Below are 25,889 nucleotides of genomic sequence, written 5' to 3'. Positions count from 1 at the left end.
TACTGAAAAAGTAGAGATTGACAAATATCGTATTTAAATTATTTTCACAATGAAATCATAAAAAGTATATATTTTTTGTATGTATATGGAAAAAATTAAAGTGGGATTAAATTATTATAATTTACGAATTTATCCGATCTAAAATTAGCTAATAAAAGTTGCCGATAATTTCAGAGAACATCCGAATGGACTTTTAAGCGAATATGTTTTCCTCCCGCCGTCAGGCGCTCCTCGCAATGGCGTTCTAAACTTAGGTATTTTATACTACAATTTTTGTGTTTTACACTTTGAAAACGCCTTGGTATGCATAACTTTAAGTTTCAACAAATAGAAAAATATTTGTTCTCGTTAATACAACAGTTTTTATGGAAGATAAGTTAATTTTCATGTTGTTTTTACTATGTTTTTGAAATATGACTATCGCGTTTTCGTTTTGTAGAGCTGTTCCAAGTGAAATAGGACATCGAAAATAACAGTGTTTCTTAACTAAAACATTATGCAGGAAGTTTTAAATAGCACTAATAGAAAAACTTTTAGTTATTTTAGCAGTCTCATAATTTACAACTTCAACTTTGTCGTAGGTTTTACAATAAGTTACTTTGTATAATATTTGTTGTAGATTATGAACTGTGTCATGCATATAAAATCTCCTCTCCAAAACGAGGCATTGAACACGAAACTTTAGATCCGCATATTTTTCACATTAAAATTTTTCACTTGGGGACGTTTATCAGCATGGAATATTTTATAAACTTATTTATTATATAAAAACAAAACTTATTTGATTATTCTACATTTTTATATAATCATGAAAATTAGGGGATTTAATAAATGGTATATGTTCATTTAAAAAAAAAAAGGAAAGAAAAAAATAAGAAAAAACTTCCTCTTTTGTATGTCAGCAGATTTTTACAGATATATATGTGAACCTAAAAAGGTTTTTTTCAGTTAACTTTTTGGATATATAATTGTCAATTTTCTTATTATATATTGAGAATTTTAAAATATTTTTAAATTTTAATCTGTAGAACAAGACTTTCATGAAAAAGACATATGACTTTAAAAAAAAAACTTCGCATCATTGTAAAAAAAAAATGTTTATTTAATAGTTAGAATTTACTCAGTTTTAATTATATAATTATTTTCACAGGATTTCTTAAAAAATTCAAATGAGTTCACAACAGAATGTGGATGGTAATCCACCACCCACTAAAAAGCCAAAGCAAGATGTCACAGCCAGTGAAAACATTCCTTTTACATCTGTTACCATAGCAACCCCGGTGACCTTGATGACGACCAGTGTCACTAGCAATAACAATTTGCAGCAAGGTTCAGTTATCAGTGTTACATTTTCAAATGGTAAGCTTTAAAGTTTTAAATATTTCCTTTGAGCTACTGTTTGACACTACTAACATATGAATTGCATGGCCCTGGTATAGTCTTTATTCAAAAACAAAAAAAAAGAAGAAGACATCAACAAAAGCTCTCTCATGGAGTATCAAAACTTATCTTTTGTTGCAGTAAAATTCTTAACATCAAGACAATGATGTTTAAGAACATTTTAACTTTTTCATAGAAGAAACATTATTTTTTGTTATGAATTCATCCATGGTTATTACAGAATAGTTTATTTTCCCCTAGAAAAGATATATATTACATCAGTGATTTGTACTATAATAAATATGACACCTCTTGGGCATTAAGTAATAAACATAGTTTCAATGGTAAATGGTGACAGACCATGAAAATAACCTCCCAGTGAAATGTATACAGGTCCTTAGTAGGTTGGACCCCTATTTAAACTAATACAGCTGGTTGGACAATAAATGTTTGAAGAAAAATGAAATGTCATATCAAATGACCACAATAGGATTCTTACTGTCTATATACAAGGGTGACGTCTATCAAACCACTTGACCACACTTTCCTATTACTAAAAGTGATTATCAGATATGCACCATGATTTTGCACATTCAGCTCTGGTTGTGTAAGACAAGAAAAGCTTAATCAATGATACAGAGTCCATTTTCCACGTAGCTTTTTAGCTCACCTTAGCTAAAAGCTCAAGTGAGCTTTTCTGATCACCCGTTGTCCGTCGTCCGTCCGTCCGTCTGTAAACTTTTCACATTTTCAACTTCTTCTCAAGAACCACTGGGCCAATTTTAACCAAACTTGGTACAAAGTACCCTTGGGTGAAGGGGAGTTTAAATTGTTAAAATAAAGGGCCAAGTCTCCTTACAAGGGGAGATAATGAAGAAAAGACAAAAATAAGGTGGGGTCATTAAAAAATCTTTTTCTCAAGAACCACTGAGCCAGAAAAGCTGAAACTTTTGTGGAAGCATCCTGAGATAGTGTAGATTCTAAATTGTTAAAATCATGACCCCCGGTGGTAGGGCGGGGCCACAATAGGGAATCCAAGTTTTACATTGAAATATATAGGAAAAATCTTTAAAAATCTTCTTCTCAAGAACCACTGAGCCAGAAAAGCTGAAACTTATGTGGAAGCATCCTGGGATAGTGTAGATTCTGAATTTTTCAAATCATGACCCCCGGTGGTAGGGCGGGGCCACAATAGGGAATCCAAGTTTTACATTGAAATATATAGGAAAAATCTTTTAAAATCTTCTTCTCAAGAACCACTGAGCCAGAAAAGCTGAAACTTATGTGGAAGCATCCTGGGGCAGTGTAGATTCTGAAATGTTTAAATCATGACCCCCGGGGTTAGGGCAGGGCCACAATAGGGAATACAAGTTTTGCATTGAAATATGTAGGAAAAATCTTTAAAAATCTTCTTCTCAAGAACCACTGAGCCAGAAAAGCCAAAACTTATGTGGAAGCATCCTGGGGTAGTGTAGATTCTAAATTGTTCAAATCATGACCCCCGGGGTTAGGGCAGGGCCACAATAGGGAATACAAGTTTTGCATTGAAATATATAGGAAAAATCTTTAAAAATCTTCTTCTCAAGAACCACTGAGCCAGAAAAGCCAAAACTTATGTGGAAGCATCCTGAGGTAGTGTAGATTCTAAATTGTTCAAATCATGACCCCCGGGGGTAGGGCAGGGCCACAATAGGGAATACAAGTTTTGCATTGAAATATATAGGAAAAATCTTTAAAAATCTTCTTCTCAAGAACCACTGAGCCAGAAAAGCCAAAACTTATGTGGAAGTATCCTGGGGTAGTGTAGATTCTAAATTGTTCAAATCATGACCCCCGGTGGTAGGGCGGGGCCACAATAGGTATTACAAGGGGGGAAGTCTGGTAATGAACAGCATGGCCAAAGTTACTCAGGTGAGCGATGTGGCCCATGGGCCTCTTGTTTTTGTTTTTTTGTTTTTTTTTGGTTTTGGGGGGGGGGGGGGGGGTTGATCGGTGAATAGTTTTTCTACATTCTAATTTTTTTTTTTTTGATCGGTGAATAGTTTTTCTACATTCAAATTTTTTTTTTTGATCGGTGAATAATTTTTCTACATTCTAATCTTCTTACAGTGTTTATCCAGTTTAAGTAGAACATGGTTATTGGTATACAAATAGACATGACTGAGATTTATAATTCCATTGATTTGTTTTTTATTTCAATAAACCATGTTGCCATTTTACTAAATACAGACATTTCTGTCAACTACTTCTACAGTTTTTGTCAAACTCAGTAAAATTTCGTACACAGGTGGACTAGGTACATAAATTTACATAATTCCCAACTTCAATAAATGGTGTTGCGATGGTTTCTGAGAATAAAAGGAATTCTGTTGAATTATTTTCTTCATAACTCTTCTTTTTTTGGTTTAATTTGAAGAAAACTTGGTACACACCGAGTCACATAATTCTGTTTAGTGTTTATTGATTTTTACGGGAGTGAGCATATAAAGATCACGTAGGAATTTGCTGTACCTTAGCACTTAGTCACTGTGGTAATTGTCCCCACTAGACAAAGTTCATTGCATATTACAGTAAATCTTGGACAAAAATGGTTACTTCTTAAAACAAAACTTGTATAAATAACATTTTACAAAATTTGAAATTTTATTTTCAAGTTTCTAATTTATAACTATTGTCAAAACAAGTAAACCATTATATACTTAATGGCTATGAATGAATTTTAAACAAGCTGAAGATGTAATTTTTGATGAGAAATCTGAGGACGTTGCGTAAACTAAAATTACGTTCAAGTTATGAAGAAGCAATGCTTATGTATTGATTGATATAGTTGTATTGATGGAATAAAATTAGAGTGAATCCTTTTAGTTCTTAAATCAACTCTTTATCTTTAAAAAATATGTTAGATTTTTTGAAAGCCTTCATGTTTGTTTACTTCTAGAGGAGCCAGCTTAATTCGGACCCTTTTGATTGTAGTTTTATGCTCCTTGCTAAAATTTTGATATTTGTATACACTATTCAATGTTATCTATACATTTTGAAAGCACAAACATTTGATCATATTTTGAAACCAGTATTTGGTGACTTTTCATATGAGTGAAAAGTCTCAAAAGGGACATAAAGCAACAATCAATCAATCTTATCCTATGAGATGTCAAGATATTTAAGCTTTTAATTTTTTTTTTACAATTAAATTTTCATAAATGTTGTTAACTTTATTACTGAATTTCAAACTGGCCAGATTCTTTTAAAAAGCTACACCTTCTATTGCTTTGATCAAATTTCAATGAAACTTGGTACACAAGTAGTCTACACCAAGGTACATAACTCTTTACATCTTTTTTTTATGATAATCAATATTACCTTGGTAACTTAAAATAGAATAATCTGATACAGTCACATCAATGGAGTGATTTTGATGTTCAGTTAGGATTGTAAAAGGGGGACATTTGGGGCATAGAATCTTGTCTTCTTCCAATTAAACACCCCCAGACAAGACTGAAATTTTTCAGTGATGGTAGAAAGATTCTTCACATGATAAACTTGAAATAAAAAGGTGTGTGTTTTATTTTGAAATTAGTTTCAGTTTGCTTGGGCCAGAGACTTAAGTGAGCTATGTTGAGTTTGTCCATTATTCACCTTCTCTCTGTGGCCTGTCTGCAAAATTTTCTTGTGGGGCTAAAACCACCAAAATTAATGCAATCTTTAAAAATCTTCTTCTTTACTCCTGGACATCAAGCAGTCAAACTGTTGGTATGATTGTAATAAGCATTGACCCCTCTACCAAAATTGTGAAATTCATGGCCCCAGGGTCAGGGGTTCTGGTGCTAGGGAGGGGCTATATAGATTATATAGTGAAAGTGCATTATTTCTTTGAAAATCTTCTTCTCTGCTTCTGGGTATTAAATAAACTAATTAAGTATATAGTTATGATGAGTAAGAGTGCCTCTTCCAAAATTGTGAAATTCATGGCCCCAGGGTCAGGGGTTTTGGTGTTAGGGCGGGGCTCTATTGATTATATAGTGAAAATGCATTAGTTCTTTGAAAATCTTCTTCTCTGCTCCTGGGTATTAAATAAAGTAACTAAGTACATAGTTAGGATGAGCAAGAGTGCCTCTTTCAAAATTGTGAATTTCATGGCCCCAGGGGCAGGGGTTCTGGTGTAAGGGCGGGGCTCTATTGATTATATAGTGAAAATGCATTAATTCATTGAAAGTCTTCTTCTCTGCTCCTGGGTATTAAATAAAGAAACTAAGTACATAGTTATGATGAGCAAGAGTGCCTCTTCCAGAATTGTGAATTTCATGGCCCCAGGGTCAGGGGTTCTGGTGTTAGGGCGGGGCTCTATTGATTATGTAGTGAAAATGCATTAATTCTTTGAAAATCTTCTTCTCTGCTCCTGGGTATTAAATAAAGTAACTAAGTACATAGTTATGATGAGCAAGAGTGCCTCTTTCAAAATTATGAATTTCATGGCCCCAGGGGCAGGGGTTCTGGTGTTAGGGTGGGGCTCTATTGATTATGTAGTGAAAATGCACTAATTCTTTGAAAATCTTCTTCTCTGCTCCTGGGTATTAAATAAAGTAACTAAGTACATAGTTATGATGAGCAAGAGTGCCTCTTTCAAAATTATGAATTTTATGGCCCCAGGGGCAGGGGTTCTGGTGTTAGGGCGGGGCTCTATTGATTATGTAGTGAAAATGCCTTAATTCTTTGAAAATCTACTTCTCTGCTCCTGGGTATTATTGAAACAAATTAAATACATAGTTTTGATAAGCAAGGATGCCTCTTCCAAAATTGTGAAATTCGTGGCTCCTGGATCAGGGGTTCTGGTGTTAGAGCGGGGCTCTATTGATTTAATGTGAAAATGTTTTAATTCTTTAAAAATCTTTTTCTCTGCCCCTGGGTATTATTCAAACAAACTAAGTACATTGTTATGATAAGCAATGATGCCTCTTCCAAAATTGTGAAATTCATGGCCCCGGGGACAGGAGTTCTGGTGCTAGGGTGGGGCTATATAGATCCTGTAGTGAAGGTGAATTATTTCTTTGAAAATCTTCTTCTCTGCCCCTGGGTATTGTTTAAACAAACTAAGTACATTGTTATGATAGGCAAGGATGCCTCTTCCAAAATTGTGAATTTTATGACCCCATATTTAAGGGTTCTCGGGGGGGGGGGGGGGGGGGTGGCTTCTATTGATTATAAAGTGAAAAAGCAAAATTTATTTGAAAATATTCCTTTCTGCTTCTGGTTAAAAAAGCAATGAAGCTAAGTGTATAGTTATGACGAGCAAGAGTGCTTCTTCCAGAGTAGTGAATTTCATGACCCCTGGGTCAGATGTGCTGGTGTGAGGGTGGGGCTCTTGATAATATAGTAAAAATGCATTAATTCTATTAAATAATCCTGTTTGCTCCTTGGTGTTAAGCAGATAAACAAAGTGATTAGTTATGATGAGCAAACTTATGGTCCCAGGGTCAGAAGCTCTGGTGTTGGGGGGGGGGGGGGGGCTCTATTGATAATATAGTGAATCTGTAGTAAAAATGCATTATTTCTTTAAAAATCTTCTCTGCACCTGGGCATATCAGAGGCAAAAAGAGTAAAAGTTTTAATAAGGAAGATTATTTTTACCAGATTTTTGAACATCTGGACCATTTGGTCCTGGCCAGGGCTCTATTATTTTGTATTCTACTGAGAAGAGTTATTCCCCTTTGCCATTTACTTTTGATAATTTATCACTGTAAATAATGTACTTGAAAGGTAAATAGAATAAGATAATTATGCAAAAACTTTTATTGTGTAATACAAAAAGTACTTTCATAGTTTTAATGATCAGATAGACTTGTAAGTAGTAGATAAATAAAAATGAGACAAAAATAACTTGTCTTATTAAATGTTCATCAAGGACCAAGAGAGGCCAATGTAAGAAATTTCAACAAAGGATTAAAATAGTACAGAAGCATTGATAATTTGTTAATATACTGTATGGTGATAGTGATAAATGGGGATCAGATTTATAGAACATAATTTATAAACTGTTAATGAATATTAAGACCAATTATTTTGTTGATCATGATCACCCTATTTTTCTTGCTTTTTGGCAACAAAGTTTCACCTTTTAGTTCATATTATACTCTGTGCATCCTTTAAATTGTTGTATCATACTCAGGTGACCGTTAAGGCCCTTGGGCCTCTTGTTTTTGTTTTGTTTTTTTTTTAACAGAGGGGATGGACCCTATTCTTAAGCAGCAAATTGATAGCAAAAATATGCTGGGGTCATTAAAAGATTTTTTTCTCAAAAAAGAGACAAAAATAAAAGTTTCCCCAGCAATGACATTTATTAAATTAGATTCATAATTAATCTTGGACGGGGTGGGGGTGGGGCCTGGAATGGTCCACAGTAGGAGGCCCAAGTTTTACATAGGATTATAGGATTGTAAAGAAAAAAAGAAAGATGAATCTCCTTATGGGGAACAGCAGGGACACAGAGTTGAGTGAGAGCATCCTCATACAGTGTTATTTTAAGTTTTTTTTTCATTTCAAACCATTCCCCATGGGTATAGGATAAGACCACAATTATAAGGGATTCAAGGTTTTACATGAAATTTAAAAAAAAAATTCTGAATAAAAAAAAAAACAGTGCCACAATAAATCACATGGAATTTAAAATTAAAAAAATATCTAAAAAATAACAGACTGCCACAAAATTCAATTTCATGCAACCATTCCAATGTAATATTGATTCAAGTTTCTGGGTTTTTTTTTTTCACTAATTAAGGACATACGCAACATAGTTTGAACTTTATTTTCTTTTTCCCTGGAGTTGAAGAGTTCCAATACCTAAAGGAACTGTGTGCTAAATTTTAATGTCTATACATGCTGCTGTACACTTCTTCTAAAACAAGTTTGGATAAACAAAACATTTAGAATATATGTTTAGTATTTTTGGTATACTTTTCTTTGAATTATACAGGAATTTTCATCAACTGATATCTTTTCAAAACCCCTGGTAATGCATACTGAATTTTTGTCTACGAACATCTAATGGCATTATAATCTTAAATTAAGAATATCTTGAAAAATTATCAGCAGGTAAGGTACGTTGTGTGTGTCCTTAAAGTTACCTGATGCCAGACAGATACTGTTGAACTTATGTTTATACAAGTGAAAATTAGGCAACATAGATTTTCATTTTTCATACATATTTTTATATCAATGTCCTGTAAAGTGATAAAAAGTAGTATAGATTTTAGGTTGGTGACAAAAAGGTAGACTTTTGAACATCAAAGAAAGTTCACAATTAATTTCCTAATAATTTAGAAATTCACAGTCAAACCTCCTTATCTTGAACTCGACAGGACAAAGATTAAACTTTGAGATATCGAGGGTAAAATGTAAGGAAAAAGTGGTTAGGACTGCCAAACACTTTGCCATATCCCTGGTATTCAAGATATCTGTGTTTGAGATAACTAAGTTCAACTATTATATCAATCCAAGCATAATTTGTTTTTGTATTAATTGTCCTTAATCTATAAAAAATTAATATGAGTAGCTGATGTAGGTGACATACTGGCGTGTTACATATCCATAAAATAAATAAAAAGTGTCATTTAATGCAGCTGTGGAAAAAGCCCTCCTATTGGTTGCTCTTTTCTGATGTACATAAATAGAATATAATTTCAGAGACTTTACTTCCTAATGCAGTCCTGTTTAAAAGGATAAAGATGTTTTCTGGAATTGTTTAATAAATTTTAGTTTTTTATACATGTATTAGTATAAAAAGCGAATTTTTTTTCAATGTGAGATAATATACATTATATAATTAGCATTGTCGTTAATTAAGTAATTTATTCAGCCTTTGACTGATACATTTGTACTTATATGTATATAAATTTATGCATGCATCATATCATATCCTATCTGCATTTCATCAAAGGCAACTTCTTTTTATACACATTTTAATGGTCTTAGAATACAATCTGACTGATTCAGGGGGATTTTGGACCTAGAAATTCAATCTTTGAAAGCCTTTACCTTCATGCATGAATTCACTTGTACAGGTGTTTTCAATGTGAAACCAGCTGAGTTGGAACAACCCCAGATTGGCTCTTTGAAGCCAACATCAGGCCTTCAACCAGGAACCATGTCAGTGGTCAAGGGTAATAATTTCATCTCGCTTTTAATTTTTTGTGGTTCTTTTCTTTTCAATTCCAAAGCATTTTAGACTTCTGTCTTCATGTCATGCATGCTTACTTTTATATACTTTATTTTATTTCCTCCCCTTCCTCTGCATCCTAACAAAATTTCATTGCTCAAAAAAAAAAACACCACCAGCATTTTATTTAACTGCACAATCTATATGTCAGTAGAAAATTTGAAGATTTTGTATCACTGTTTTAATTGTATGGGGGTAGGGAAAAAAATATTTGAGTGTAAAAGTTTATGGTATTTTTTTTTAGGATTACCAGTGAATCCAGCTGGTATGAAGCTACAGAGTCAAAATGTTCAGCTTAGGGGAGCTAACCCTGTCACTTATTTTGCTCAAAATATAACGGTAAGAAATGGTGTAACACATTAGATTAATTTCAAGATAAAATCTTTTAGAGGTATATACATGTATATATAATATGAATATATATATATATATATATATATATATATATATATATATATATATATATATATATATATATGTATATATATATATATATATATATATATATATATATATATATATATATATATATATATATATATATATATATATATTCTCTTGACATAATGAAAAGAAAAAAGTGTATGAAAATAGTTTTCTGTTGTGCAAATGTGTGTAGGGATCCCAAGCACCAGGTACGTCAGTCACCGTCAAACCAGGAACCATGACTCTTGTACCACAGCAGGCCTTACCATTACAAACACTTCAGGCCCTGCAGTCCAAAGGTGCAGGACAAACCAACATACTACCAGCCCCTCTACCACTCCAGCAGCAAAACTTAAAATCTGTAAGACATTCCCAAATATGGTCTCGTAAATGTATAAGCTTACAAGAGGAATTTTGCATCGGTTATTTCTCCTTGTATGTAATAGAACAATTAATGACTGTCAAATAAATTACCTAAAGAAGTATTGAAATGATTTTATTCAAAAAGATGAAATAAATATCTAGAATTTTCATGCACCTTTTTATTAAGTTACAAAATTATCTGTGCAATAACATGTCAACAAATAAATTTTCAGGGTCAGATAACATTGGGACCTGTGACCTTAGCTCAGTACTCACAGGCATCAGTAAGCCAGCCCAGCAATGTCCTTCAAACTGCCCAAGGTCAATTGAGACCTCAGATGGTATCCAAAATGCTTCCTCAGCAGAACTTCCAAGTGAAACCACTGAATGTAGGGAAAAGCCTGATCCCCAACCAGCAAATCCACATTTCTCACATCCACAATGTAGGTGGAAAACCAGTTGCTATGTTGGCCCAATCTGCCTCTCTGGCCCAGCAACAGACTCCGGTCACCACAATGACAGCATTGAAGAGATTTCCAGGTAAATTTTTCTGAAGTTTGCTATTAAGTTCAAAAAAGATTTGGCAGGTGCCCTTTAGTAATCACCCTGTCTCTCTGTCCATCCACATTTTTTTTCATATAACTTAATGGCAGTCCTATTAAATTCAAATTTGATATGTTGTTGCAGCAGGCAGTAAGACATTAGCCATTAGTAAGATTTAGAAATTTCTATTGTCAAATTTTGTTGCCAATGGTTCCAAGAGATTAAATATAAAGTAATATTACAAATAAAAATAAAAATATCTGAAAATATTGAGTTCAAAATTAAGAACTAAAGAGTTTTAGAGAATTCCTTCATGGTATACATATCAATCACTTTATTATTGTGTAGACATGTAAATCTTACATGTATATGGAATATAATAGAAGAGATTTTACTGAGAGCAGTCTTTTACCAACATTGTTATTAGGAAGGGAATTCGGCATTTTGCCCAAATCCTTGTGTTTTTCCTCTATTACTTTGTAGTTAATAAGGACATATAGTGGAGATGTGCATATTTGCAAAAAAATTTCATTCAATTTATTTTTTCTGAGAGTTATGCCCCTTTGAACTCAGACGTTTGTCGTCCGTCAATCCTATTCTTGTCCATGCAACTCCTCCTCTTACACTGCTGAAAAGAATTTCATGAAGTTTTTCAGTTAATAAGGACATACTGTGTAGATATGTGTATTTGCAGGAAATTCTGATTCAGTTTTTTTTTTTTCTGGGACTACTGCCTCTTTTTAAGAAGATTGTTGCAAGGAAATTTGAGCAAAATTCAATGTACTATTGAAACAGTTTGTCAGTGCAACTCCTCCGAAACTGCTCAACAGACTTTCATGTAACTCTGTAGTTAATATGGACATACTGTGTAGATATGCATATTAGTGTTGTACCAATAATCAGAAAACATCGATTGTCGACGAAAAAATGCTACCGATTCCGATGATCGATTATAATTTTTCATAATCGATCATTGGAAACATACCTCTAATACAATACATTCCGGAATTATCCATTTCTGGTTTAAAATTTATTTCTTCTTAATGAAAGAAAATGGCGTCTGCATCTGATACTAGCCAACTAGCACGAGCAGAAGTGATTAAGAACCAAAAGGTGCATATATAGGGCCTAAAAACATTATGTTTGTTTCCTGTAACCCCACCGACCCATTAAATTTACCCCGGGTGGATTTTTTTCTGCCAAATCTGTGTTTGCTCTTTGGTTTGATCAATCGGCTGATTTTTTTTTATTATTCAAAAAATATTTATTGTATCTTTTATTTGAGATATAAAATATGCAACTTAGTCAACATTTACCTTAAATATATAGAGTAATCAATTTCCCCCACAACTTTTTGAAGTTCGTTTTCTGCCGCTAGGCAGCCACTGTAAATATTACATCTGGATAAATCAGTCCCGGGATGCTTGACTCCATTATTCATATAATAATAATAATAATAATTTTTAAATATCCCGACCTACCGACCTTTGATTTTTTGGGAATATTACAGGAAACAAACATGATTTTTTAGGCCTAGAAAGTGTAAAAGAAGCAAAACAACAAAGAAAATAATATATCATACATTTTATGTATTCATGGTAGAGAAATAATATGAAATAATTGTAATAGTCTGCTTTTTGTATACAAAACTATGAAATCCGATTATAATCGGTAAAATCGCATCGGAAGCAGTAACCGATTCCAACCGATGATCGATTATGAAAATTGACTGATGTCCCATCACTAATGCATATTCAAAGGGTATTCTGATTTTTATCTAGGATTTTCACAAACATCTGGAAAAGTTTAAAGGGAGGGTGTATAATTTTTTTATGTATTTAGTACATAGCATTGCCATACCTTATTTTATGTGTAGCACTGTCGAGCAATATGAGATTGTTGGGTATGTGAGCTTACCCACTTTTTCTTTCATTTATTTTAAGCAGTTTTATTCTTTGAAATGAACTATAACAATTTTTATTTTTGACATTGAAGTACCGGTATCCCCTATCAGCATGACACCCAACAGCAACATTGCCAATGCTTTGCCAACAAAAATTCGCATTCAAGGGAGTGTAGCAACAGACACCACAAACTTGTCAAAACAAGATGCCAAAGATAAAGTTATCACAGGTACAAAACATCTGCCATCCCAAACAACCACAGCCAGTGTAGGTACACCACAACAGAATGGGCTACCAGCCAAGCCAACCACAGTGGCAGTATCCACTCAGTCTCCCACATCAATGGCTTCTGCCATCCCTGTTGTACAAAAAGGCAGTCATTTTCATGTTCAGCCTGCAGCAATGACACAGGTGGGAACATTAACTACCCCGAGATTTACCCACATCATTCCTAATGCATTAACAAAAGTTGGAGTGATGACTGTGCCATTTCAAATGACTGCTTCAACCAGTGCACCATTATTGATGAGAAGTCCAGCTCCAAATGTTAGCAAAATAAATGTCTCTACACCAAGTGAATCCCAACAAGATCCTGGTAACATCCAACAGGTGTCCAAACAGGGTAGTCAGAATGAGGAAATGGACACTTCAGAAAAAAGTGAAGTAACAGAGGAAAATAAGCAGGAAGGTGTTAAGCAGGGAGAAAGCAATAAGGAATCTGAGAGAAAAAAGGTCACAGAAACAAGTGCAATGGATAATATGCCAAATTTCTTGGCTGATGTAGATTCTTTGAAGGAGAAAAAGTCTTTGAAAAGTGAATCTCAGACAAAGAAGAAGACAAGTGATACTCAAAAAGAAAAAGAGAAGGAGGAGAAATCATCAGAAAAAGAGGAGAATAAAAGCCTGGTACCTCTTACAGTGCAGACTTTGGAGGATGATTTGAAAAAGAAACCAAAAGAAAAGAAAGAAACAAAAGCAAGTGAAAAAGCTAAACCAGAGGTCACAGAGAAGGATAAATTTACAGCAGAGGTCAAACAGGAGGCAAAGGCTGAGGAAGGAGATACACCAAAGGATGGTAGCTCCTCAAAACAAGAGGAGAAAAAGGAGGTTGAGGGCAAGAGATCTGAGAAGGAGGTTGAGGGCAAAAGATCTGAAAAAGAGAAAGAGTGCAAGAGATCTGAGAAAGAGAAGGAGGACTTTGATCCTGTGGGGGCCATGGACTGGAAGGATGGAGTGGGGGAGCTCGAGGGCAGCAGTCTTAAAGTAAGCCATCTGTTTGTGATGCATTATGTATTTCTGTACCATTGTTTACAAGTCTGGGGAGAACATTGAGGAACCATTACCTTACATTGAGGTATCTTGAGATTTAGTGAAAACAGGAGTTTAATAAAGAGATATCAAGTTTCTTAAAAACAAGGTTCACTCAGGGTTTGTTTTTTTTTTTCCCCTTTGAACTTCTGAAAAATCAAAACTTCTCAGTTTTAGTTGAAAATACATTTATTTAGATTTCACGTGAACCCTTGGCGACTGCATATCTATTAAAAATTACATAATTTTCTTGCTATTCCATGTATTATGAAGTCATAAATTGCATCATAATCCTAAATCTTAAATTTTCCTCATATATGGCCCAAAAGTTTAGATTTTTATTTCAATAATTTGCATAAAGACCCCAACCTCTTATCCAAAATGTTCAATTACATAATGAAAGAACTGTTTCAGAAGATTATAATCTGTGTTTTAATTTTTTGGATTGACTTTTGGCTCATATTTTAATTCTTTGCTGAAGGTAGATGAATACACCAATTTTCTTCAAAATTCAAGAACATTGCAATTTCACAAAGCCTGTTTTTCAATACCTAGACTTTCATAGGAAACTTTTTTAAAGGAAATGAAAGCACTTAGTCTCTTCTTTATATTGATGTTTGAAATGGGACAATGGGACTTGGTCAGTTAATTGGTAAATGGGCAGGGCCATTTTATGGATAAAGTGAACCTAGTTCTTTTCTTTTAATTTTCATAAACACCGGAGTTACAAAAACGGTGAATACCAGTGATGATTTACAATTTTCAATTTACGTATTATTTTTTAAGTGTGTATATTGTTTTCAGTTTAAGATGAATGAGTTTGGAGCTTTAGAAGTGATAACAGATGAGCTGGAATGTAATGAGACTCTGGACTCCAGCACTGAAATGGATGACTCTGAAACAAAAGAGAAGGAAACAGAGGCCACTCCAGGGTGTAGTGGTGACACAGAGACAAAATCTGGGGGAAGGAAAAAAGATGGTATGCTTTGTTGGTTTTCCTTGTATGCTTTTTTGTTTACATTTCCTTTTCAGCAAGCATCACTTTAAAGCATAGCATCAAAAATTGATGATTGCACATATGGCAACAAGCTTTCCTTTATATGGGAACTGACTTTTTATGCCCCGCCATGAATATGGCCGGGGCATATAGTGTTTGTCATGTCCGTCCTTCCGCCCTTCTGTCCTTCCGTCTGTCCTTCCGTCACACTTTGCGTTTAGCTCTGTTCAAAGCTCAGTTTCAAAGAAACTATCCAAGATATTTTTATCAAACTTCATATGCTGATAGATATTGATGAGGGCTATGCAACTGCATCAACATTTTTTGACCTTGACCTTTCCTTTGACCTTGACCTCACTTTTCTTAAATTAGTGTTTAGCTCAGTTTTAAAGATACCATTCAAGATAGTGTAATCAAACTTCATATGTTGATACATACTGATGTAAGCTATTCAATTGCATCAACATTTTTTTGACCTTGACCTTTATTTTGACCTTGACCTCACTTTTCTTAAATTAATGTTTAGCTCTGTTTTAATGAAACCATTCAAGATATTTTTAACAAACTTCATATGCTGATACATACTGATGAGAGCTATTCAACTGCATCAATATTTTTTACCTTGACCTTTCCTTTGACCTTGACCTCACTTTTCTTAAATAAGTTTTTAGCTCAGTTTTAAAGATACCATTCAAGATAGTGTTATCAAACTTCATATGCTGATACATACTGATGAGAGCTATTCAACTGCAGCAAAGTTTTTTGACCTTGACCTTTCCTTTGACCTTGACCTCACTTTTCTTAAATTAGTGTCAAACTTCATATGCTGATACATACTGATGAGAGCTATTCAACTGCATCAATATTTTTTGACCTTGACCTTTCCTTTGACCTTGAACTCACTTTTCTTAAATTAGTGTTTAGCTCAGTTTTAAAGAAACCATTCATAATATTTTCATCAAACTTCATATGCTAATACATACTGATTTAACCTTTTCAACTGCATCAACATTTTTTGACCTTGACCTCACTTTTCTTAAATTAGTGTCAAACTTCATATGCTGATACATACTGATGAGAGCTATTCAACTGCATCAATATTTTTTGACCATGACCTTTCCTTTGACCTTGAACTCACTTTTCTTAAATTAGTGTTTAGCTCAGTTTTAAAGAAACCATTCATAATATTTTCATCAAACTTCATATGCTAATACATACTGATGTAACCTTTTCAACTACATCAACATTTTTTGATCTTGATCTTTCCTTTGATCTTGACCTCACTTTTCTTAAATTAGTTTCTGAATCAAATGTCATATGCTGATACATACTGATGTAAGCTATTCAACTGCAGCAATATTTTTTGACCTTGACCTTTCCTTTGACCTTGACCTCACTTTTCTCAATTTGTGTTAAAATGTTGCATTACTAATATACCCTTGGCGGGGCATTCATGTCCTATGGACATATTTCTAGTTTCTGTAATAATTTCATACTTTAAAGTGTTGCAAGTCAATTTGCTTGATGCCAAGAGAAGCAAAAAGCTAAAACAAACATTTTTTTTTTATTATTCCTAGATAAATTACCTGATGCCAGTGGAGAAGTAAGAGATGAAGTTTGTCAGTGTATGAACTGTGGAGAGTTTGGGTTTGCTAGTGAATTCTGTAAATCTGGTCGATTTTGTAGCCAATCCTGTGCTACAACCTTCACTACCAAGTAGGTCATTTTTACAACTAAACTCTTAAAATCACTAATCTGTGTATTTTTACTCCACCTGAAGAGAAGTGAAGCTATACAGTTCTCAATTATTAGGTTCTTATGTTTGAAAAAAAAAAGAGCTACAAAAATACATACTCTGTGAGACTTTTTGAATTGATAAATATTCTATTTAAAAAAATGGTCTTTTGAAGAAAAATGAGAGGGAGAGGAGGACATAGCCATTTTATGTCTAAAATGTGGAAGAAGAAAAAGAAGCTGATGTTGTTGAAAGGAACCCTAGATGAAGATGGGGTCCCTGTCAAATCTGGACCAGGCAAGTTGCTCTTGGTAGAGTTAGTTGTTTTTGGTTGCAGTTGGTTGTTTGTCCTAGCATTAAGTGTAAAAATGTAGTGCATTTTCAAATTGAAAACAAGATTTTAACTACTTTCTTTTCTTTCAAAATTAATTTGTAATTTCAGGTAGAAAACCAAAATTACATAACTGGGCTTCATACTTGGAGAGAACAAAAGCCCAAGGTGCTCCTTTAAGATTGTTTAAAGAAGTAAGTTGCCAGAGGTTGATTTAAAAAGAGACATTTTACAGCACATATTTATATTGGCTGCCTAACCTCTTAAAATTAAGAAACAGAAAAAAAAGATGAGCTAATTTTGAATAATTTTGTAATCTTTCATGAAAAATCTTTTTTTTTCTGTTTATTTTAATACTACATTAATGAATCACAGATTTTTAAAATTTTGTTTATCTTTCTTTTTTCTTTTTTTTTTTTTAGCCCTTTCCGGTGTATAAGAATGGCTTTAAGCTGGGTATGAAACTTGAGGGGGTTGATCCTAAGCACCAGTCCCTGTTTTGTGTTCTAACTGTCGCAGAAATCTGCGGGTTTAGAATCAGGCTTCACTTTGATGGATATTCAGAGTGCTATGATTTCTGGACAAATGCTGACTCTGGGTTTCTGTTTCCGGTTGGTTGGTGTGAGGAGAACAACAGAACTCTTCAGCCTCCAAAAGGTAAGAAATGAGTATTTGATTTTTAGCTCACCTCAACGAAGTTGGGGGAGCTTAGGTAATACCCTGGGTGTTGGCATCCCAGGTTAAAGTTTTTGGAGCAGTTTTCTTTTCAAGTACTTCTATGCCCTATATCAATCAGAGATGTATGGAGGATGCTTCTAGTGTGGTTCATTGTACCAGTCAAGGTTTCAGATGCTGCAATTTCAGCTAAAGAATGACCAGGTTAATGTTTTTGGAGCAGGTTAAAGTTTTTGGAGCAGGTCTCATTTCCAAGTAACTATAGGCCCTATATTGACCAAACTTGCATAGATGATACATCTAAGGGTGCACACTACTGAACTTGCTTCGGATGCTGGATCTGACCTACATTTTCTGGATGAGTGACCAGGTTAAAGTTATTGGAGCAGATCTCATTTCCAAGTAACTATAAGTCCTATATTGACCAAACTTGCATGGATGATAGACCTAAGGATGCACACTACTTAACTTGCTTCAGATGCTGGATCTGACCTATATTTTCCAGATGAGTGACCAGGTTAAAATTTTGGAGCAGATCTCATTTCCAAGTAACTATAAGCCCAAGCTTGCATGAATGATATGTCTAAGAATGCAAACTACTGGACTTGCTTGGGATGCTTGATCTGACCAACATTTTCCAGATGAGTGACCAGGTTAAAGTTTTTGGAGCAGATCTCATTTCCAAGTAACTATGAGGCCTATCTGTACCAAACTTGCATGGATGATGCATCAAGGGACGACCACTCTCAATCTTGCTTCAGATGCTGGATTTGACTTACATTTTCTGGATGAGTGACTAGTTTAAAGTTTTTAGATATGTCCATTCCCAAGTAACTACAAGCCCTATCAGACCAAAATTACATAAATGTTGCATCTAGGGATGCACACTACTAGATTATTAGTTTAGTGTGGGACTTTGCCTTACTTAAAGACAACATTCATTGAGGTGAGCTCTGTAATCTCTGATTACCTATGTGTTTATCTTATAATGACTTTAATATGTCTTTTAATCTTGTCAGAATTTTATTCTATTGTATCTTTTATATCTACAGGGTTTACCACTGATGGATTTCATTGGCTCAACTATCTGAAGTTATCAAAGGCAATTGCTGCTCCAAGGTCTTTGTTTAATAATCTTCCTCAAGAGGTAGGTGGATTCGTTTGTTTTCCATCTCTTCGCTAGCCAAGGGGTTTTGGTCTCTTTGTTTATGGGGAGCAAAGCAGACCAAAAACCCTTGATTAGCAAAGAAGTGCAGGAAAAGCACTGAAGGTGCGTTTTCCATCTGTGATGTTCTTATTCCATGTGCTGTTTTATCATTGTATTTTTTCCATTCATTGATATCTTATAGAATGTAATCCCCATCTTTGTAGCCTGTTCCCCCTCACTTATTTAAAGTGGGCCAGAAGTTGGAGTCAGTTGACAAGAAGAATAGTAATTTAATCTGTGCTTCCACTGTTAATGATGTGATGGCAAACAAAATCCTGATCCATTTTGATGGCTGGGAAGACACCTATGATTATTGGTGTGACATTACATCCATGAATATTCATCCTGTTGGCTGGTGTGAGGAAAATGGAAAAACACTCTCTCCACCCGGTGGTATGTTTCTGTTGAAAAATTTTGCAAGATTTCTAGCTCAAGAAGATAGAATCAAATATTTCAAGATGAAACTATACTGGTGGTATGTTTCTGTTGAAAAAACAAGTTACATCAGTCATTTGACTGTGTTTAGCATTTTGCCAGATTTCTAGTTCAAGAAGATAGAATCAACTATTCAAAGTCAAACCATGATGTTATTGTAAGCTTTTAATTTTATGTTACAGAATATGAAAATGTTCACTTCAACTGGCAGGAGTACTTGGAGAGGAATGAGGCAGAGGCTGTGCCAGAGAAAGCATTTAAACCAGTGAGTATTTTGAAAAAAAAAATAAGAGAATTTGAATATCAGGAATTGTACATGTGTATATCATTAAAACATTAAAAAAGATTTTAAAAGATAAAATTTGTTCATTTCCTTTACCAGCAATCCCCTGTTGGCTTTGAGGTCGGTATGAAGATTGAAGCTGTGGATAAGAGAAATCCAGTTTTGATCCGGGTAGCCACGGTGACAGAGGTGGATGGACATCTCCTGAAGCTCCACTTTGATGAGTGGGATGAGTGCTATGACTACTGGGTGGAAGACGACTGCCCTGACATCCACCCTCCAGGCTGGTGTCATAAAACAGGTCATCCACTTACCGCCCCACCCAGTACGTATCCATCGACTGCTAAATAATTTTAAAGTTTAAACATTTTAAAATCAGTGTCCAAATAATTTTACTTTGAAATTTTAAAATACCCAAAACATCAACGACCAAATAATTTCATATGATAAAACTTGAAAATGAACAAGAACTTGTTCTGTGGCATGTCTGATATTAATACTGACTGTTGTTGTAGCACCAGCTGATCTTGTCCCAGGACCCACTGGCTGTCCTATACCAGGATGTAAAGGTATAGGACACATCAAAGGTGCCAAATATACAGGTCATCACAGGTAATAAATAAGATAAAAGAAGTGACTATTTTATTCCTAATATTTTGAGTAGAATAGGTTTCATAATACAATATTTTTTGCTAGTGCTTTTGGATGTCCCTATTCACCTTTAAACATGAACAGGGAGTCTACCCTGCAGGATCGTCTGGGATCCACGCGAGCTGAGGAGGTGGTCCAAACCCCAACACCGTCCTCTCCTGTCGACTCTAGGATGATCAAATCAGAACCTCCAGACTCACCAGAAATTGTCAAGTCAGTAGTTGTAATGAAAATAAATTAATAGATATTAAATAGTTCGTAATTAGTTAATTATCATTGCCAAAAACATTTTGACATTGAGCAAAACATGCAGCCAAGGAAGTGACTCCAAAAATGTCAAAACTCATCACTTTTCAAAGATTTTGTTTGAACACCTATGTATATGACAATTAAGATTATGACATGCTGGTTCACTTGAATGTATGTACCGTATAACCGGTATTTTCTACGGTTGTCCAATTTTTGCGGATAGGACAAATCCGCAAAAATTACAATTGCAAAATATTTTTCAATACTTCTTCAGATATATATTTTATACATGCAAGTATGATAAGTGGTGCGTATGTCCTCGTTAGCAAGAAAATTCGGGTGTCATCGAAATTTGAAGATTATAGATATCAGGATTTTACCAAAACATATTGAATTAAAACGTTGCTGTAAATAGTATTAATTTAATAAGTTTATACAAAAACATCTTTTCTTGTACCTACTTCATTTTATACGGATATACATGTAAATGACTAAAGGAGATTTCGCAATTAATAGTCCAAACTCTGATAGCTGCAAACAACACATAGTAGCTTTTCTTTCTTTCTTTAACACTTTTTTCAGTGTTGTGTTTTATCTGGAGACCATAATTACTGCTTGTATACACAAAGTGGCTTGAATGTCTTGTGAATTTTACACAATGCAGACGACTGACAGGATTAGTTATGCCTCAGTGCACATGGCACCTGTGTTTGTACACGGTCAACTTTAGGTTACTTGATTATGCATTTGTTTGAGCTTAAAATATAAACACCTGATTAATTTTGATGGCAATTAACTATAAAGTGTATTTTTTAGAATATGGCTTGGATGCATTAATTATCTATATATTAAAATATTTTAATAGATCACATAAAACGTTTGTTACAATGTAGAATAAAGATTTTTTATTGTTGTTTGGGTGAACCGATACTGCAGTAATTCATTTCAATTGGGACTCAACATAATTTTACAAAGACTAACTGAAAGATAGTAGTTAATTAAGCTCAATAGCTTAATACCAGTTCTCATGCAACTTTGATCAATATGTCTCAATGAATTTATAAAACGTAAACATGGCAGCTATCTCATAATTCTTAGAGATTGGTGATCATACCCAGTAAATAATTTTTTGCGGTATAATGCAACCGCAGAAATTGAAAACGCAGAAATTAATTTGCTATCTTTTAGGGGTTAAATCGCAAAAATTTCCAACAGCAGAAAATACCCGTTATACGGTATATTGCATTAAAAAATGCACTGATTGACACTCTAATATTTGAAGTATACTTGGTCTATCAATACCAATTAGAAAGGAATAGTATATTAAAAACTTACAAGAACCGTTTTCATAGTTTAAGTTTATTGATTATAAAAGAGTAATGGAAACTTATTAGATACTAAAACTGTTTTATACATAGAGGGATATTGGTTTGTAGAAAATGCCCGACTCCAGGTTGTGATGGACAGGGTCATGTGACCGGGAAGTTTTCAGCCCATCACAAACTGTCAGGTTGTCCTAAAGCTCAGAGCAATCAGTTACAGCAGTCAATAGTGGCAGAAAACACTGTCCCCAAAAAGTCCACACGTGGGCGTAAACCAAGGTTAGCTTTTCTAGATACATATTCATGTAAATTCTTATGCTACATCTTATGTATTGTACTTGATAACATAGAAGAGAAATGTGGGATGAGGCATGACTGTGGGAGGGATTGATTTTGAAATTAAAAGATTGATATTTATATTCAACAGAATTAAAACATGAATTTTTGGTTTTTAAAAATATGTTTAAAACAATCTGATAATATTTCTTTATCTTTTCCCAAGGAGTTACTATCTAAATATGGGAGAGAGAGGACCTCCTCCAAAAACTCCCAAACTGAAATATAAACAGGAAAGAGGTAATTAATGGAGAATTTCACTGTGAAAAATTAGTTAATCAGCATTATAAACAATACAGCAAATTAAATAATTATTTTCCTTTTTTGTTTTTAGGTCAAGATGTCACTAGTCCACAAGATACCTTACAAAATGGGGTGCATAACTCAGTCTTCAAGTCAGCCATGGCAACTACACCTAACCCAAATGTCTCTCTCTGCTGGGAACAACATGTTAAGCTTTTGCCAGGTGTTCATAGGTTGAAGGGGTCAGATGTAGCAAAATGGAACATCGAACAAGTGGCAGCATTTGTCAAAACTCTCCCTGGCTGTGAGGAACATTACAAGACGTTCAAAGAGGAGGTAATTCATAAAGAAACCAGAATATAAAAGTTGATTAAGTTGTCTTTCTTCTTCCACATGTTCGGGAGACGTATCAAAATTTTGCTTATTGTCCCCAGCTTTTGCAAAAGCCAAGGGACATTGAATCTCATTCATCTTTCAGTCTGTCACAAAAACTTTAACCTTGATCATAAATTTTGAATGAGAAAAGATAGGGCAAAAAAATTGAACGTTGGTGATAACTTTTGATTGAGAGAAGATAGGGCATTCATATTTGATGCATTACCTTTTTTGTTTGATATCTTTACAGCAAATTGATGGAGAGGCTTTCCTGTTGATTTCTCAAGCAGACCTGGTCAAGATTTTAAACATTAAGTTAGGGCCGGCAATCAAGATATATAACAGCCTAATGGTGTTCAAAAATTCCCTGGATGTGTGATACTCAACTCTATTGTGATAAACGTTGATACGAGTCAGATCAAACATTCTGATTTACTCTCATTGTGCTATCTATTCTGTAAATTTTTTTTTGTTATGACTTAGTATTGCTTAAAAAGTGCTTTTTTTGCTTTCATTAATTGTTAATATTTACAGGTGTTCATTTAGTTAGATTTTTATTTAAAGAATTAGATAAAAATGCAACTTGAAGCAGCAGTAGATAATTATTTCTTTATGTATGAGAGGTATATTTTTTGAGAATTTTGTCATTATAATTGGCAGTGCATGTCTATGTAATGCAGTTCTCTATTACCTGGTTATATGGTTTTTATAATGGATTAAAATCATCTATCAAATTTGTTTATTGTTTGCTAGATATGATGTCCTTTTTCAGTTTATAGTTCATTAAATGGGAAAATTTAATGGTAATTAGTAAGTATCCATCAAATATGAATAAATAGATTTTTTTAAGTAACAAATCAAGTTGAACTTTGGTATCTTGCATTGAACATGGGTATCTCAAATACCATGGATATGTCAAAGTTAGTTATACAAGTCCTAAACACTTTTTCTTTATGTATTTTAACCCACAAATCTTGAATCCAGGATATCTCAATTTTTTTTTCTTGTCCCATCGAGTTCAAAATAATGAAGTTTTATTGTATTTTATGTTTGGATGTTTCACAGCTTTCATTACATATAAAATTACCAGTATCATGGAATACTTTTGTTCTAATTTGTTTTGATCATTCACTTAATCTATTTTTATTTTAGTAAATAATTCCTGATAAACATAGAAGTATACAAATAATAGAAGTTATCATTTAGATTGTCCATAGCTTATGATATTCTCACTAGTCAAGAATTTGTCAAGGTTAAGATCCATTGTAACACTGGAAAAGTTAGATATACAATTATATGTATACATGTACATGTTTTGTAAGACTCTTCTTTTCTGATCAATAGAGAGTAATTCATCTGTTCATCTGTAGTAAACAGAGAGTGCATATGGTGCATTTATTTAGTAAAAGAATAGATTATTTGATTTAATATTAAGGATTGATTCTACCAAGTTTATATTCTGGTACATGTATTTGTGTGCAAGTATTTGTAAAGTAAATGGAATTGTCATCATAATAGCAGATTGTCCTGTATTTCAACCAGCTGCTTGAAATTATCTATTGCCCTGGCTAATATTTCATTTTATGTTTTGAATTAATCTTTGTTAAGAAAGTAAATGTATTTGGCTGTGTTCTGTCATAACAATTACTATGATTTTCTTTATCATTAAATATAAAGATTAAATCCAAGGCTTAAGAAATCACAGCAAAATATTGTATGTTTAGCCTAAATTTTTGAGTCTTGAATTGCTTTTATAATCTTGCTGCTCACGGAGATTTAAGTGGATTTTACAATAAGCCACACCAACAATCTATGTTAATAAATGTTCAAAACAAACAAACAAAAAATCATACAAAATAATGATGAAATTGTGTGTTGAAAGAGGTACATGTACTGTACTAAAATGAAAGTTTGGTGGTAAATATGAAAAAGTTAGTTCTTCAATTTTTTAGGTCACCTGAGTCACTCAGGTGACCTATTGCTATCTGTTTTCGTCCGTCATCGTCCGTCGTGCGTCGTGTGTTAACATTTGAACATTTTCAGCTTCTTCTCTGAAACCGCTGAACCAATTTCAGCCAATTTTTGCATATGGCATCTATGTGTGAAGGGGAACAAAATTTGTGAATTTCATGGTCCCTGCCCCCCTGGGGCCTGAGGGGTGGGGCTAAAACCATCAAAATTAATGCAATCTTTAAAAATCTTCTTCTTTACTCCTGGACATCAAGCAGTCAAACTGTTGACATGATTGTAATAAGCATTGAGCCCTCTACCAAAGTTGTGAAATTCATGGCCCCAGGGTCAGGGGTTCTGGTGCTAGGGCGGGGCTATATAGATCATATAGTGAAAGTGCATTATTTCTTTGAAAATCTTCTTCTCTACTCCTTGGTATTATTGAAACAAATTGAATACATAGTTATGATAAGCAAGGGTGACTCTACCAAAATTGTGAAATTCATGGCCCCAGGGTCAGGGGTTCTGGTGCTAGGGTGGGGCTATATAGATCATATAGTGAATGTGCATTATTTCTTTGAAAATCTTCTTCTCTACTCCTGGGTATTATTTAAACAAATTAGATACAGAGTTATGATCAGCAAGGGTGACTCTACCAAAATTGTGAAATTCATGGCCCCAGGGTCAAGGGTTCTGGTGCTGGGGGGGGGGGGGGGGTATATAGATCATATAGTGAAAGTGCATTATTTCTTTAAAAATCTTCTTCTCTACTCCTTGGTATTATTGAAACAAATTAAATACAAAGTTATGATAAGCAAGAGTGACTCTACCAAAATTGTGAAATTCATAGCCCCAGGGTAAGGGGTTCTGGTGCTGGGGGGGGGGGGGGGGGCTATATAAATCATATAGTGAAAGTGCATTATTTCTTTGAAAATCTTCTTCTCTACTCCTGGGTATTATTTAAACA

General features: G+C 34.0%; 2 protein-coding genes across 2 annotated transcripts in view; both read left to right on the top strand.

The window, feature by feature from the left end:
- Window positions 1–239: 239 nt before the first annotated feature.
- On the top strand, window positions 240–24,075 carry LOC133184419 (lethal(3)malignant brain tumor-like protein 3). The gene is made up of 22 exons (XM_061319488.1): window positions 240–254; window positions 1,151–1,359; window positions 9,435–9,533; window positions 9,834–9,928; window positions 10,209–10,376; window positions 10,612–10,918; window positions 12,917–14,088; window positions 14,938–15,112; window positions 16,708–16,846; window positions 17,041–17,166; window positions 17,312–17,390; window positions 17,619–17,853; window positions 18,924–19,018; window positions 19,243–19,471; window positions 19,696–19,778; window positions 19,896–20,121; window positions 20,312–20,408; window positions 20,493–20,660; window positions 22,133–22,297; window positions 22,521–22,594; window positions 22,689–22,933; window positions 23,223–24,075. Exons 2-22 carry the CDS (start codon window positions 1,170–1,172, stop codon window positions 23,349–23,351), a joined length of 4,296 nt encoding a protein of 1,431 aa, XP_061175472.1. The 5' UTR covers window positions 240–254; window positions 1,151–1,169; the 3' UTR covers window positions 23,352–24,075.
- The window catches only part of LOC133184428 (phospholipid phosphatase 1-like), a 181,299-nt gene continuing 173,474 nt past the window's right edge, over window positions 18,065–25,889 (top strand). The window contains exon 1 of the mRNA XM_061319500.1: window positions 18,065–18,081. The gene's annotated coding sequence lies outside the window, so the exon portion shown is untranslated. The remainder of the gene's footprint in view (window positions 18,082–25,889) is intronic.

Source organism: Saccostrea echinata, unplaced genomic scaffold, assembly GCF_033153115.1.
Source record: "Saccostrea echinata isolate AGI-Se365-2 ecotype Australia unplaced genomic scaffold, CSIRO_AGI_Sech_v1 ptg000010l, whole genome shotgun sequence".
In the NCBI taxonomy this organism is placed as follows: domain Eukaryota; kingdom Metazoa; phylum Mollusca; class Bivalvia; order Ostreida; family Ostreidae; genus Saccostrea; species Saccostrea echinata.
The sequence above is the reverse complement of the archived record's forward strand: the minus strand, read 5'-3'. Positions and strand labels throughout refer to the sequence as shown.

What these genes read in the sequence shown, in the direction of transcription:
- LOC133184419 (XM_061319488.1), top strand. Translation starts at nt 1,170, where the DNA reads ATGAGTTCACAACAGAATGTGGATGGTAATCCACCACCCACTAAAAAG. An exon ending in AACTCTTCAGCCTCCAAAAG is followed by an intron (nt 17,854 to 18,923) that starts GTAAGAAATGAG and finishes TTATATCTACAG; the next exon opens with GGTTTACCACTGATGGATTT. An exon ending in GACTCACCAGAAATTGTCAA is followed by an intron (nt 20,661 to 22,132) that starts GTCAGTAGTTGT and finishes ATTGGTTTGTAG; the next exon opens with AAAATGCCCGACTCCAGGTT.